Source organism: Puntigrus tetrazona, chromosome 16, assembly GCF_018831695.1.
Source record: "Puntigrus tetrazona isolate hp1 chromosome 16, ASM1883169v1, whole genome shotgun sequence".
Classification (NCBI taxonomy): Eukaryota; Metazoa; Chordata; class Actinopteri; order Cypriniformes; family Cyprinidae; genus Puntigrus; species Puntigrus tetrazona.
The window spans coordinates 14,965,659-14,980,961 of record NC_056714.1 but is presented as its reverse complement, the minus strand read 5'-3'; the positions used below and the strand labels follow the sequence as shown (position 1 = coordinate 14,980,961).

At 34.9% G+C, this 15,303-nt stretch overlaps 1 protein-coding gene across 1 annotated transcript in view; it reads left to right on the top strand.

Moving 5' to 3' along the window:
- si:dkey-246i14.3 (ephrin A4) overlaps positions 1-10,421 on the top strand; it is a 44,922-nt gene extending 34,501 nt beyond the window's left edge. The window contains exons 3-5 of the mRNA XM_043261164.1: positions 34-102; positions 8,048-8,074; positions 8,668-10,421. Of these exons, the coding sequence (XP_043117099.1) occupies positions 34-102; positions 8,048-8,074; positions 8,668-8,765 (194 nt within the window). The 3' untranslated portion in view covers positions 8,766-10,421. The remainder of the gene's footprint in view (positions 1-33; positions 103-8,047; positions 8,075-8,667) is intronic.
- The last annotated feature ends 4,882 nt before the right edge of the window (positions 10,422-15,303 follow it).

The window sequence follows — 15,303 nt, the reverse complement described above, 5'->3', positions numbered from 1 at the left end:
GTCTCCTGTTTTACTTTCTCTCTTTCTTTGCAGCGCTGTCCACAGACGACGCACCCCCCCTCCCGTGTATGAAACTACGAGTCACTGTGTGTTGTCCGCCGAGTAAGTACAGTCCTCGCTCTCTTTTTTTTTTTTTTTTTTTGTCCACACTATTTCCTTGGGAAAAAAGCATGTCACCCCCCCACACACCCCCTCTCACGCAATCAGACATGCCCCTCTCTCTGCACGCAATCCTCTCTGCCTACCTTCTGCAGATCTGTCCTCATCTTCCCATTTCCCCCCTCTTCCGCTAATGCTTTCAGCCTTTCTCTGGTTCATCATTCTATTTTTCATCCTTTTCTTCTTTTTTTTCCTTTTGACTCGATGGTTAAAATGCAGATTAAAATAGCTTAACGAATTGTACGGAAAGCAGCATACTTGTTTTGGTTAAGAAGCTGCCTTACGTTGCTGTACGTGGAAAGCAACATTTATTTTCAAAGGAGAATGTATATAAAATATAGTATAAAATACACACACACACACTATAAACAACTATAACACATTTAAATATAAATTAATGAATTTCTTTTTTAAATTTGCATGTTTTTTTAGATAAATAATATAGCAACAAAATCCAGGTTTTACATCCACTGAATACTACTATTGCTAATATAAATGTGATAACACATTTATATTATAATGAACATATTAAAATTTAGAATTTTTATTTGTTATATATGAAATTGTGTGTGTGTGTGTGTGTACATGTGTTTTTTATGAAAGTGTTTAAATTTAGATAATAACAGTCCTATTATAATTATTTATAATAATAATAATACATTTCTTATTAATAATGTTTTTGTTTAGGTTTTTATATAGGATATTATATTTATATTATATTATATTTATTTAGGTTATTATATATATATATATATATATATATATATATATATATATATACAAACAAAAACATATTTATTATTATTATTATTATGAAATGTATTATTATTATTATTATTATAAATGATTATAATATAATAGGATTGTTATTATCTAAATTTAAACTTTTCATAATATATTTGTTTTGAAACTCGTGTATTTAGATAAATAATATAGCAACAAAATAACATTTATTGTATTTTGAATATATATGTAAAAATAAATATGTTTTTGTTGATATTATTTAAAAAGGGTTTTTTGTAAAATGTTATTATAATTAAGCTTATTATAATTTAAATATGCTGCGTGTTTTGTATACATTTGTAATATTTTCATATTTAAGTAGATCATTATTGAAGAATACTGTATGTATAGGCACATGATTTTTAAATGTACTTACATTTATTTCAGTTTAAGTTTAAGTTTTTCTAAAACCTAAAACAAAATGCGTTCTTGTCTTTAACTTCAATGAATGTTTTTTGATCCACAAATGTTGCCTACTGTGTTTGTGCGTGTTCATATGTTTATATATATATATATATATATATATATATATATATATATATATATATATATATATATATATATATATATATATATATATAACCATTATAAATATTCATTTGTTTGGCCAATTGTATGTATATTATTGTAGACTGTAAGTATAACTATGAAATTCAATTTATTAGTATCTTTTGTTAACTGATTTTATTCAAATTTATTGAAATTATTTGTACATATTTCCATTTTCCATTTCTTTCTCTTTTTCCTTTTGCTATAGCATGATGTGTGTCTGCTTGTCTGTGTGTGTGTGTGTGTGTGTGTGTGTGTGTGTGTGTGTGTGTGTGTGTGTGTGTGTGTGTGTGTGTGTGTGTGTGTGTGTGTGTGTGTGTGTGTGTGTGTGTGTGTGTGTGTGCGTGTGTGTGTGTGTGTGTGTGTGTGTGTGTGTGTGTGTGTGTGCGTGCGTGTGTGCGCGTCCTGTGCGTGAAGCGAGGCTGGCTCTCAGACCCCTGCAGTTATGTTGACCTTCCGCTCGGCTTGGCTGATGCGGGATCAGCAGGGAATGCTGCCCAGTAAGAGTGGGAATGGCAGTCCAGTCCGTAAGCCGTCCGACCCAATTCCACCTCCTGCTTTTCACACACATGCACAGACACGCACACCAACTCTGAAGCTGTCCAACCCAATATCCAAATCCTGTCCCGGCCCCAGAACTGCCTTCTGGCCTCTCGCGCTCTCTAACTTTTCATGACACCATTTGTACTTACTCAGCTGTGAAAATGTTTTACGTTCATCACGGGCTAGCGTTTGACTGGAGATCAATAGCGCTGTATTTAAATATCTAAGTTGCTTGTTCGTAGTTGGAAAAGTGAGCAACCGTCGCATTGGTTCCACATAAAGTAAATCAAACAAACTTTCTGTTGTGAAATCAAATTCTTGAAGCCTTTAAGGAGATGTGTTGTGCAACCCTCGGGGAGAAATCTCCTGTTTCTAGTTTGCGGTTGGAGCAGAAAATGCTTGTGCAATTGATTCGAAATGTTTGTGTGCGAAACATCATGATCTGAGATGGATGCAACGTTTGATAAGGGAAGATGGAGTTTTTTGTTGCTTTGAGGAGGAAAAGGTTCTTCATTCAGTCGGACTAACATTTACTTTATCCGTGCTAGATGCTTTAATGAATGCGTGGAATGACAACTTTCGTCCTCGTCTTTGCACATTTTCCTCTTCTCATGCTCTCACTTCAGATGGTCTATCTCTTTTATCCCTCTCTTTCCCTTTCTCTCTATCTTTTCCCCTCTTTTTCTGTTCTCTGACCGAAACTAATCCAGACTAAACTGTAGCATCCCTGCTTCTCCCTCCCTCTTTTTCTTCTTTCTCCTCCTAGTGTTTAGTTGTTCCTGGAGTGGCACTAATCTCCTCCACTCTGTTTCTTTCAGTCTTTTCCTCCCCTCCCTCATTTTTATGATCTGTCGTTACCAGAGCACAACTAATCAGAGTCTTATCCACTTCACTTTCTCTCAGTTTCCACTTTCTTCAAACTCTGTCCATTTCTGGATTTCTTCTCATATTCCATTCCATCTGTCCATTGCATCATGTTCCTGAATAGTTATAGAAATGTCAATTTATATTCATACTTATACTGGATATTTGATTTTTTTTTTCAGCATATTAGTTGACCGCTGTGCTTGGTTGACAAGTTAAAATAAGTATTCATTAATTCTTGTCAGCTTTATGAAGGAAAAACGCACACTTTTTTGTGCAGTAAAAATAATACAGGAAAAGTAATTGAATCTAATATTATATAATACCATAAAATAAAAAATACAATTGAATTTTTTGTTTTGGTGAGGTTTTGTGTCTGCATGTGTGTGTGTGTGTGTGTGTGTGTGTATATATATATGTGTGTGTGTGTGTGTGTGTGTGTGTAATTTTTTTTATTAATTTAATAAATTTTTAACAGTAATTTAGCAGTGTTCTAGCAGTACTTCTTATTCAAGGTAAAAAAACATTTTTGCATTTTCTTGTGTATTATTATATAATACATTGTTTGTTTATATATATATATATATATATATATATATATATATATATATATATATATATATATATATATATATATATGTGTCTGTTTCACCATTTATTTTTGTGCAGTAAGAATGTATTATATAATACAATAAAATAAAGTATAATTTAATCCAATATAATAACAATACCAATTGCAATTAAATGGTTTTTATTTATATATTTTCCATTTATATATTTTATATATTCTTAATCTTTTAGAGAGGTTTTGTATCTCTCTTATTATTTATTTATATTTTTAACAGTATGTCTTTTTCTTGGCAAACTTCATACGGTTTCCATGCTCTTATTTTTTGATTTGTTCACAATATTTTATTCTTTTTCTTTTTTTTTTATTAGTCCAATTAACATTTCATCATGCACGACAGGCTAATTATTTCACCACTGTACCTCTATTGTGTAAAATCAGTGATCATTTAATTTCAGAAATATTGTGTGCGTTTTATTTGCCAAACTAAACATCGTTTATTCAGGCTTTCTTTACTGCAAGCCTAAAAGCGACATTCGAAACGAATACCTGCTCCCATCGTCCTCATTTGCATTCATACACCTCCGCATCTTCCGCCGCCCTCCATCTTTTCTGTGTACCTTCTTGCACACCTCTACAGCATTTTTCACTTTTCCTCTCATCATGTGTACGAGTAGACGAATGAAAGGAGAGGTGTGTGATAGGACTTTGCGCCGGGGCATGTTTTGCACAGCTGGTGTTTGTCCCTCCTGGTAGTGCCGCAAACCCATTTGGGTTCCTTCCTGTGGCAGGTCTTTTATCTGACAGTCCTTGTCGGACTCGGGCTCCTGTCAGCGTTCGCCTCAGAACCAGAGCCGCGGAAACAACGTTACAGCCGGAGCTAAATCAGTCACTCGGCACCAGCAGCGAGCCGTATTTAAAGTTTAATTAAGTCGAGCTCATTTCGCTAGGTCATTTGAGCCTTAATGACCAGGCTCGTGGGAAACAGAACAAGCTGAGGACTGCAAATAGATCAGTAATACCCGAGGGAACCCAGTCACGAGTTGCTTGCAAGGTCGGTTAACGCTGTGAAATAAGCTTTTCTATTCATTTGCGATGTACCGAGCTGTATGCGAATTATCAGAAGTCTGATATATAGGAAATAACATTGTAGAGCGCGACGGATTCGTGGAGTGTAACAGTCAAATGGTTCCCCCTGAACAGCAGCGGTCTCGTGCTCGAAGGATCCCCAAAAGCTGTGTCGCAGTCAAACCCATCCCCTCTATCGCAGGAACGAGAAGAAAGACATTGAAAGCTTCGTGGTGTTTACACCTGGAGTTCGGTAGCAAGACTTCTCGCTCAAACTATAAAAGCGCGACCAAAACAAAAAGTCGTCAATATTCGGTCTTGATTGAGCGGCGTCTCGTTGAAAAACAGCTCCCGGGTGCCCTCGTCTTTCATCCTATTCACTTTGCTCCGCTCCCTGCACTTTACTCGGGGCAACTTGTCAAAACATTAATTCTGCTGTTGTTTTTTTCCCTCCTCTGCCTCATTCAGCGTCTTACCCGGTCCTTCTCTCCCCCGCTGTGAAAAACCATTTCAGTCAGTTCTACTTTCTCTCTAATTGATCCCTGTCTTTTTCTACTCTTTTTAACTCGCTCGGTCCTGCTGTGAGCGCACCATTTCCTTTTCCAGTTTCTGTCCGTTTCCCAATCTTTTTAATTGTTTTAAAAACCCCGAACTCTGTCCGTTTTGCGCTGCCCACCTCGGTGGATACCTCGTCCTCCCCCTTTTATTCACCTCTCTTGCCTTGTTAGTTTTGTCATTCACCAGAGCGTTTTTTTCCGAAGCGAGAAGAAAAAAAAACACTAATTCGGTGCTTTAACACAAGTGTAGTTTTTCCTCGAAGCGAGTGATTTTTCGGGAAAATATCAACTGGAAAAATACAGTTGCGTTTTTTGGCAGGTCAGTCGAACGTTTTCGTTTTGCAATAATAAGTAAAGGGTAAAATTACAGGGATGAATGAAGCAGGGAAGCCCGCTTTTTTTCTTCTTCGTTTCCTGCCTCTCGTCTGCTCTCCATTTCTCGCATCCACTACTTAGACGTTCTCTGCATCACACCGTGGCAGCCATGTTTTATGCAAGGAAAGCGCAATTGCAGCCATTTTGTACTTGAAAACAAAAAACTGCCATTTTGTTGAAGCAAACACTTCATTTCGTTTTAGTGAGAGAGCAAAATAGGTTTAAACTTTTGTCTAAATAATATATTTTTCTTCAAGACTGTAATTCTCTTCTCTCTTTTTTCCCTTTTTTCAATTAAGGGATGACGTTTCTATTTAGAAAATCATGCAAAAATATTCCCTTTTAATGGGAATTATAGACGATAAGATATCTGTAATAATCCTATAAAATTTCATCATATTTTTTTAAATGCATGATTTAAGGTTTTGTCATTAATGCCTAAATTTATCATTTACTTTGTAAATTAATACAGATTTTGTATTTGAATGTATATTTTATTATATAAGTTTTTCACATTTTTTTCAGTATGTTGATGTAAACAACTGCAATCAAATAAGACTCCTCTCATCATTTCAAACATTGCATGCACTTTTTGCATATCATATTTTTTTTTTGTTTCAATTAATCGTATTAAAAATAATGTTAATAATTGTATTATTTCTTAATATCTCAACTTTCTTTGTTGAAAACCATTATAGATCAATATTGTATTATAGATTAATCAACAATCTATAACAAGTACGGATGAATCATTTAATGTCCTTGACGTTTTAACTAATTTAGTATTCAAATTATTGTAAATCTTTTAAATCCTTGTTCATAATTTCCTGTTTTCCAAGATTTGATTTATGGAAAGATAAATGGAAAAGAAAATGTAGAGGAATTGTACATCTCTTCCATGTTTATCTGACCCTCTAACTCTAGCACTCTTTATTTAAATGTAAAAGCATTTTATGTATATATTATTATTATTATTATTATTATTTAAAAAACTTTACCATTTAAGACTGGTGAAGTATTTGTTTTCTAACTGCTCGTTTTCATTAAAAAAAGAAAAAGCCTATAACCCCTTTCTATTCTGTCTGTTTGATTTCTTTTTATTATAATTTTTTAAAAATCCCTGCTGCGTGTACTGAGCGAAGCTGAGACTCGTCATAGCAGCTCTTTTGTTGATTTTGATTTAATTCTATTCCTATTGTCCTCATTTGTCACTTTGAATGAAAGCATCTGCTAAACGGATTCATGTAAAAGTACATGACCTGCGTATGCTGAAGTCGAACAATATTTGATGTTAGATTTTTGATTACTCATCAGTCATTCGATGCTCATTTGTAGTTATTGAATTATCCGCACACATTTTCTCTATTCCTTTTTGACGGTAAATATTACCAGAAGTCGGTGTCCTCATCGAAAGAAGGTATACCTGAATGAAGGATCTGATCCCCCCCCGTTCGGTCGAGTGTTAATAATGGGTTAAACTAACTTGAACTAATATGTGTTCACTTCGTTTTGTTTAACGAGCGGCCAATTAGTTGCTTTCGGCAAACAGACACGTCCTGCGGTGTGAGATGCTATAGTCTAAAATGAGGTAAAAACTAATATTTTGTAATTATTACGCATGCAGTTTGTATTTAGCGGATTATTTGAGAACTACATGAAATGAATCGTTTCGGTATTGTTTTCCACTTTAAGCAAACCGAGAAACACAAGAAGCTGATTTAACAACCTTTAAAATCTAAAAGTGCACAGTTATAGAATACCACTAAAATGAATTTTTTCTTTTCTTAAAGTTTAAGTGTGAACTAGCTATTTGTTTGTACACTGTCTCTCTCTCTAGTATTAGGCAACTGCTCTTGTTTAGTCTACTCGCTCTACTTCTACCATATCTCTGTCTCTCTCTCTCTCACTCTTTCTCTCTTTCCATTCATCTTTTCTCCATTATGTTTTTCAGTCTGACCCCCTGTTGAGAGAGTGACACTCAGACACAAACTCCCTCCCTCCTTCCCACTTTTCGTCTCTTTCCTTTTGCCGTCTGACCTTCTTTCAGGTTCTCGGCTTCCCTGTTCGTTCTCCCTCTGCTTTTCTCACACTTCCTCCTCTCGTCTTTTCTTTTCTCTGTCTTCTCCAGTGTTTCGCTCCATCACTCTATCTTTGTTGCTTTTGTGGCCCTTCTCTGTTCAGTCTTGTATCTTTTGCTCCTTTTTCCCCTCTAAATCTTTCCTTTTCCACGCTCCTTTTTCTCGTTCATTCTCCCAGTCCACTTTTTTGTTTCTTGCAGAATCTTTCATCTCCTTCCACCGTCATTTTTTTTTCTATCTCTCTGTGCTCGCGACCTTTAAGAGAATTTGCATTGAGGATGTATTTTGGGGTTGCGCAGCCGTTAGTAATTTTTCAGTATGTTTCTGCCTGAGTAATGGTAAATGTGTCTCTATGTGCGTTTTTTCCCTCATTTGTTCTCAAGAATGATGTTCCAAGTTTGTAGTTCTTCAAAAAAAAAAAAAAAAAAAAAAAAAAAAAAAAAAAAAGTTCTTACACCTCACATGTCTGTCTTTCTCTCTCTCCCTCTTTTAATATCCTCTAGCAACAGCTGAATCATCAAGACAAGAAGGTTAGTGTTTATTGCCATGCAGTTTATAATATGACGTACAATTACAAACTTCCTATTGTTATTTACTGTAACTAATTATTAATGGTTAAAAAAGTGTGTGTGTGTGTCAGTATAAATAGTTAAATACTAATTTGTATGTGTGTGTTTATTTATTGTTTTACACACACACACACGCATACATAATTATACATGACTTTTTTGACATTTCTATATATTTTTTTAAATAGCAAATCGTAAGTTAATTACAAATAGTTAAATAAGTGTGTGTGTGTGTTATTATTAGAAAAATATATATATTTATTTGTATCATGGTTTATTTATTTATTTTGTTCACCAGTAAGTTTTTATTGAAATGATGTGTGTACTGTGTATATTTATTGTGTGTGAATTTTGTTCAAGAATTTTGTTCTATATATATATATATGTGTGTGTGTGTGTGTGTGTGTGTGTGTGTGTGTGTAGTTTTGTGGAGACATAAAAGATGCTAAATGACTATTTGAATGTTAAAATGGGCAAAAACATAAAAAAAAAATTCTTTGCACATGTTTTTACATTATACTTAATGTCTTTTTTCTTTTTAATGATTATTATAGCCACAGAGAGACCGTCACACAGCAGCAGTGTCCACCAGAAGACAGTCGGACGTCTTTCTCTCCTCCTCATCTTCCTCTTATTGCTTTATTTTCTCTAATATGTCGTCTTAAAAATTCAAGTGCTCTGTTGTGGCAGATATTCCTCCATAACCAGTAGCGTTACAGTAAATGCTTGTTCTACTTCTGTGGATTACACACACACACACTCTCTCTCTCTCTCTCTCTCTCTCTCTCTCTCTCTCTTTCTCGTACTCCTTTGCTCTGTCATTTTTGTCACGCTAGTAATCTCCATCCCTTCACTTTCTTCCTGGCAGTCTCTCTCTCTCTCTCTCCGTCCACTCTCAGTGGCTTCTTACTCCTGTCTGCTCTGATAAAAGTTCACTCTGTAACAGAGCGACACTAATCTACCTTCAAAGAGCTTATCTTACTGTTCATTTTCTTTTAATCCATCTGTCCTTAAGAGTCAGACATTCCTTTACAAGCCCCCGCTCCCCTCTGTCCTACTGTACAACAAACTGAGCCAAAGACGAGGAGGATGAAGCTCCTGCTGTTTGTACTACTGACTGGAAGATCATTCACTAACATATCCAATGATCAACAACTTTTTGTCTTTTTTTTTTTTTGTCATCGAAAAAAGGAATACATTGAAACCAAAGCCAGACCGCAGCATTTAAAGCATCTTTTTTATTTTTATTTTTTTGCTGTATTGACCTAAGTATCCTGGCAGAACTCTGCAATTATCTGGAAGATCCTGGAATTTTTTATCTTGAATTTCTTTCAAATTTATGTGGAAAGTGTGTGACTGAGTGCCGCCTGCCTGGAGCACACAGGAAGAGGAAGAACTACTTCCTGTTCATCACTTGTGGGGCATGATTGCTCATATCCCGGTATATTGCGTTTGTGTTTAATAAGGCACTTAATCAGGTTCATACAATATCATCAGTTGTTTGTTTTTTAACATTATTTGGGTATGTGAATTATATGTAACGAAAGTGTTCGTTTTGTTTAACTTGATGAGGGAATATGCAAAATATTTTTGATAAACATAAGCAATTTTTGTTTCATTTTGTTTTACAGTGTATTTTTTAGATATAATAATGCATTGATTAAGGAGAAAACAACATCCTTAGTGTTGTTTAATACCTTTAACCATTTGTTTAATTTTTAAATGAGGATTTATTTGAGATATTTTATTTACTGTAAATTCGAACATGGAAAATTCATATTTTCAGGAAAAGGAAAAAAGAAAATATTTGACGCTTATATCTAATATAGACATAAGCATAATTTGTTTGTTTTCTCACATAATTATTAATACCCTTATTGGTATGCAAGGGAATCAAACTAGCACAAAATAATAGAAGCTGAAAATATTTCTATTTAATTTTTGTTGTATTGTTTTTGTTTTTTTATTTGTTTGTTTTTTTATCAGTTCTAATAATGGTGAAGTCATTTTGTCCCCTTCGTACGTTTTAGAATGTTAATACATATTCTGTGGTAAAGATAAATGTTTCGTTTCTCTAGTTTCTGGATAATTTCATATTTTCAGATGCAAATCATGTCTGCCAAAACAGAACAATCAGTTTACAGACTTGTTAAATCTAGTTTTTAGCATGTAGGAATGTCATTTTCTTTGTCATTCGAGTCTTTCACATTTTTGTGAAGTGATCAGGATCTTCTGTGAAGAACGTTCATCTTAGCCATTTTTCCACGGCAAAATGAGCTACAAAAATAAAAGATAATGCTTTTCAGTCTGTTGTCTTTACAGTGTAAATTATTCTTATTTGAAGGTGAACATCAGCTCCTTTTTTATTGTTGCTTAGTTTTTTTGTTGCTGTTTCGTTCTGTTCTATATTTAAGCAGTTTTTATCTAATAATTTGAATTTGAAGTGATTTAGCAGATTAACTGGAGATGATATTAACTAATGAATTCTAATTCAGTTCGGTGTATATCAGGAGGTCTGTTGGTCTCCTCTAGATGGCAGCTGTTTCACGCAGAGCCGCAGAAATGCCATTTAAGAAACTCACCCAAAAGAGCAGGCGTGCAGTGTTTTTATGAGTCACAAACAAAAACTGAAACAAACTGAAACAAAAAGCACTGCCAACTGAACCAAGACATTATGTAAAGTCTGTGTAATTATATGGCTCTGCAGCTACACAAATAACAAACAAAAATGTTTTGAATGTCACGTACTATACACCCTGTGTTTCTCAGACTGACACGATTGACGAATATAGAACGGGATTTGAAATGTTTTCAAAGGTTTCGTTTTTACTTATTATTGCTATGAAAGTGTTTTTCTCATTTTTATTTTGCATGTTTTTACGCTGAATGTCATCAGATGATTTTATTCATAATCCACTTGGAGCCAATAACTGTTAGGGCAATGAACACGACCAAACCGCTTGTTTGCAATAACTTCTGAGTGAAATCTGGTGCTGTGGAAATGTGAAGGACTGCATTATTTACATTAGATGTATGCGACTTTATTCATGAATGTTACAATGCATTTCCAAAAAGAGACATCGCACTGAATGAAATGCAATGGATAATTATTTACAACATCAAAGACCTTTATAGACACATTTTTCAGATATCTAGAGACACATGCTCACTAAATGTCTTAATGAGTTCCTGAAGAAAGACGGGGTCAGTCTAGAAAGTGGCAGAGTGTTGTTCGCTATCTGCTTAAATACTACAAACTGCATCTCGTCTTTGTGAACAGGACCGGTTGAGATGTTTCCCCACTCTTCCACCGATGATCTTGCAAGTTTTAAAACGTGTCTAGGAGACAAGTACATCAGCTAAGCTCAGTCTTAAGCCTGGTATACGCCGCACGATTTCTGCTCCAATTTTACACTGATTTACATTTTCTGGAGAAGTTGACGCTTAGTCGCTTAAAGTCAGAGACAGCAGACGACAGATTCCATTGAAAATCACGTAGTGTATGAATATGTTTGATATTTTCAGATGATTTAGGTAGCGCTGATTTTCCATACTAACCATCCATCCCATGTGTCACGTCTAGGCCTACTTCATTTTCTCCAAACCCGGCCTACTTTAGGTGAAAGAGCAATTCCTGATTTTAATTGAAAATGATTTATTTTTTTCTTTAGAATGAGGTATTTGTCAGCGTTCGTGTAGATTGTAATGCATTTTCTATGATGGCATGCATCAACCCTAGATTCTGCCAAATCTTTCTTTAGGTCACAGGCAAGGTGCTTCAGAGTCATTGTCAAAAGAGTCGGTGTGAGTGGGCAGCCTTTTCTAAGCTCTTTATATTGGCCAATGTTTGGAAGCAGGTTTTTCAAGATCCTGAAGTCCCGTGGAGGTGATGGATGGATGTGCTTCAGTGATCGCAAAACTTGTTTTAAAAAATCCTTTTTGATTTTTCCGGGCGTACCGCAAAGGCTAACAACAGTGAAGAGCTTGTAACTCCTCTCCATCGGTTTAGTTTTAAATGATGGCTGAAGAAATTTTTCCAATCGCCTGACAAGTACAGTAGCAAATATCACGTAATCCGCTCTAAAGTGGTGCCTCCCGTTTTCAAGCACACTGTCAGTAAAGCCCTTTGGAATTCCTTCTTTAACCATTTGGTTAAAAAGCTCTTTAAGTTCCTGCGATGTTTGCTCTTTGTTAATCTTAAAGGTTTCCATATTGTCCCCAAGTAGGGTTTCATATTCTACAAGGGACATTAAAGCTTTCAAAACTTCAGCTTCACTGATTTCACCTGCTCTCCTCTCATAAAGCCTCTTTCGGAAGACCGTATCTTTGAGGCTAGAACAAGCTACCTGGTCTTTTGAGAGAACTGTATGATACTCCGACAAACACAGACTCAGAACTACAGGGAGGTGATCGGAAATATCCCTTTGAACTTGGCCGATTTCACATCTCTCAGCAAGCCACACGTTATATCGTTGCATGAAAACCATGTCTAGTCTTGATGCACCCATCTTCTTTTTTCGCTTTCTTTGTTTGGAAGGTTTCCACGGAAGACGAGTAAATGAATCTCTCTTACAACAATTCTTAAGTCCCCAGACGTCTACGAGCATTAAAGACGAGATGAATTCCTCCAGATATGGTCTGAGGGGCTCTGCATGTCCAGTTGGATATTCCCGGTCAAGATCTGTGTTTAGAACCGTATTGAAATCCCCTGCAACTATCAGGACACCTCTGGCGGTCTGATACAGATACTCAGAAAGACAGTGCAAAACTTTGTGATCTTTTGCATGGTTATATACATTCACTAGAGTGAAGCATTTACCGTACAATCTGCAGATGAGTACAATGTAGCTGCCCGTGGGATCCATATCATGTTTTATATGCTCAAAAGGCAATTTATTTTTTATCAGTATTGCAACACCTTTACTGCGTGGATGATGAACACTAAAAAATGATTTCCAACCACCGAAGTCTTTAACGTGGCTAACATCATTGACACCTATATGTGTCTCTTGAAGAAATGCAACAGATGCTTGTAGTTCATTCAATCTTTGGCCAATCTTGTTTTTTTTCTGTTCTACATCAGCGGTGTCTCTGATTCCACAAGTGTTCCATGTGATGAGTTTTAAAATTCCAGCCATAGTCTCTAAAAAAAAAGATTACAGTTAGAATAAATTGTATCAATAAATCATATATAATAAATCATAAGTACATACATAATCATGTTACCTAGGTATTGTCTAATACATGTATTTGCCAAATTGTGTGAAAAATATGATTTATATATATATATATATATATATATATATATATATATATATATATATATATATACTCTTAGACTATTTATTACAACAATAACTATTATAACATTCCTATTATAACAAACAATTAAAAACTGCAAGTATCATTGAATCAAACGACATTTTACTTGTAAAACATGCTCCGATGACATTCCTTTTATTTCCTTCATATAGAGTAATAAGTCTATTACAGATTCAGTAGGCTGTTAAAATTACCCACAAAGTTTTACTGAACAGTCAAATACTGCTCTTATTTAAACTGAGTATGATATCTCTTTCTACAGCCTATGTACACGATACACACAATATAAAGCAAAACATATCAAACTCACCTTTCTGATGTTAAGTGGTTGTGAGAAACCCAATTTATTTTGAAGTATATTTCTATGATGCTGTACTGTCAATTGATGACAAGAGCGAGTGACGATTCAGCCTTTCATATGATATGAGTATCGTAGAAAATAAGTTGCCACTCCTTAATAAGTTACATGAGTCATGCTGAATGGGTGAAGCATGACTGAAATATTTAACAGTTCGAAAATATGACCTCAATAAAGTGAAAAGATGTACTTTTTCATCATTTTTTATGGACACCCACTCCTAAGAGATGTAGCTATTCCTGTAATACAATAATAAAAACAAACAGATAGAGAGAATATCATTTTGATTCAGAATAAGAACAAAGTATAACATTAACATTGATTACTTCACTTTGACTTGCCTGTTTATAAGATCTGAAGAATGTTATCATTATAGATATATGACAGTTGTAACTGAGCAATTGTTTGAGCAGACATTTGACATATATTTTAAATTATATTAATTCAATATAATATCTGCTAAATAGTATTTTTTACAAATATATATATATATATATATATATATATATATATATATATATATATATATATATATATATATATATATATATATATATATATAAACTTTTTCCCCCAATGATATCTTATATGTAAACTATAGATTTTTTTTTTTCTTCCTCCATCTAATTTCTCTGATATTAAAAGTTAATTTATCTATTTCATGTCTTTAGTCTTTAACAGCCCATCATAACCTCTAAACCTACTACTTTCTACTCAAAACTACATCCTGAACTTAAGGTAACCCAATTTATTATCTTTAACACTTTCACGCGACCTAATATTTGGGGGCAAGATGTCCCTGGGGGTCTTCGCCTCTCTTACCCCAGGCCAGGGGTACACTTCACCTTCACCCATCTTGTGCGGGCTTTGGTGCAGATCGTTCTTTTCATTTCCAGTGATTACACATTGGCCGATGCTATGTCTAACCATTATCGTATAACTATTCTTATCAATAAAAGCTAAGAATAACATACATTACAAAAGGGTAATTGTCTGAATAATAAAGATGATGTTGCTGCGGGTAATCGGTGTTAGTAACCGGCCGCGCGCCCGTAAGCGAGTCGCTTTATTAGAATAGCTACACCGCATCGATTCGCGTCGACAGACCGCTGACTGATTTCCAGAGGAGGGAGATCGATAGCGTTGGATTAAATCTAGCTTGGATGTGGAGTCATTTATTGTAATGTAAATGTACGACGTGACTACATCGCACCCGTGAGGCCGGAAACCGCCATTGCGTTTTTCTTTAACCGGGGCGCTGGGTGTCAGTGAACGAAGATAACGTGAAGATAATGTGGTCTCACGTTATATTATATTATATTATATTATACACTGCTCCCCAGACATCAACACAAGTACAGTTCTTGAGATTCTCATGCTTGTTTGCATGAACTGAAGCAATACGTAAATTACAAGTCACTTAAAACTAGCTTAAAAACTTGGAAGTTGCCGCCGAGTCGCGATGGTTTACATCAATATGTCCAAAACTGATATGGAAAATGACAAGAGC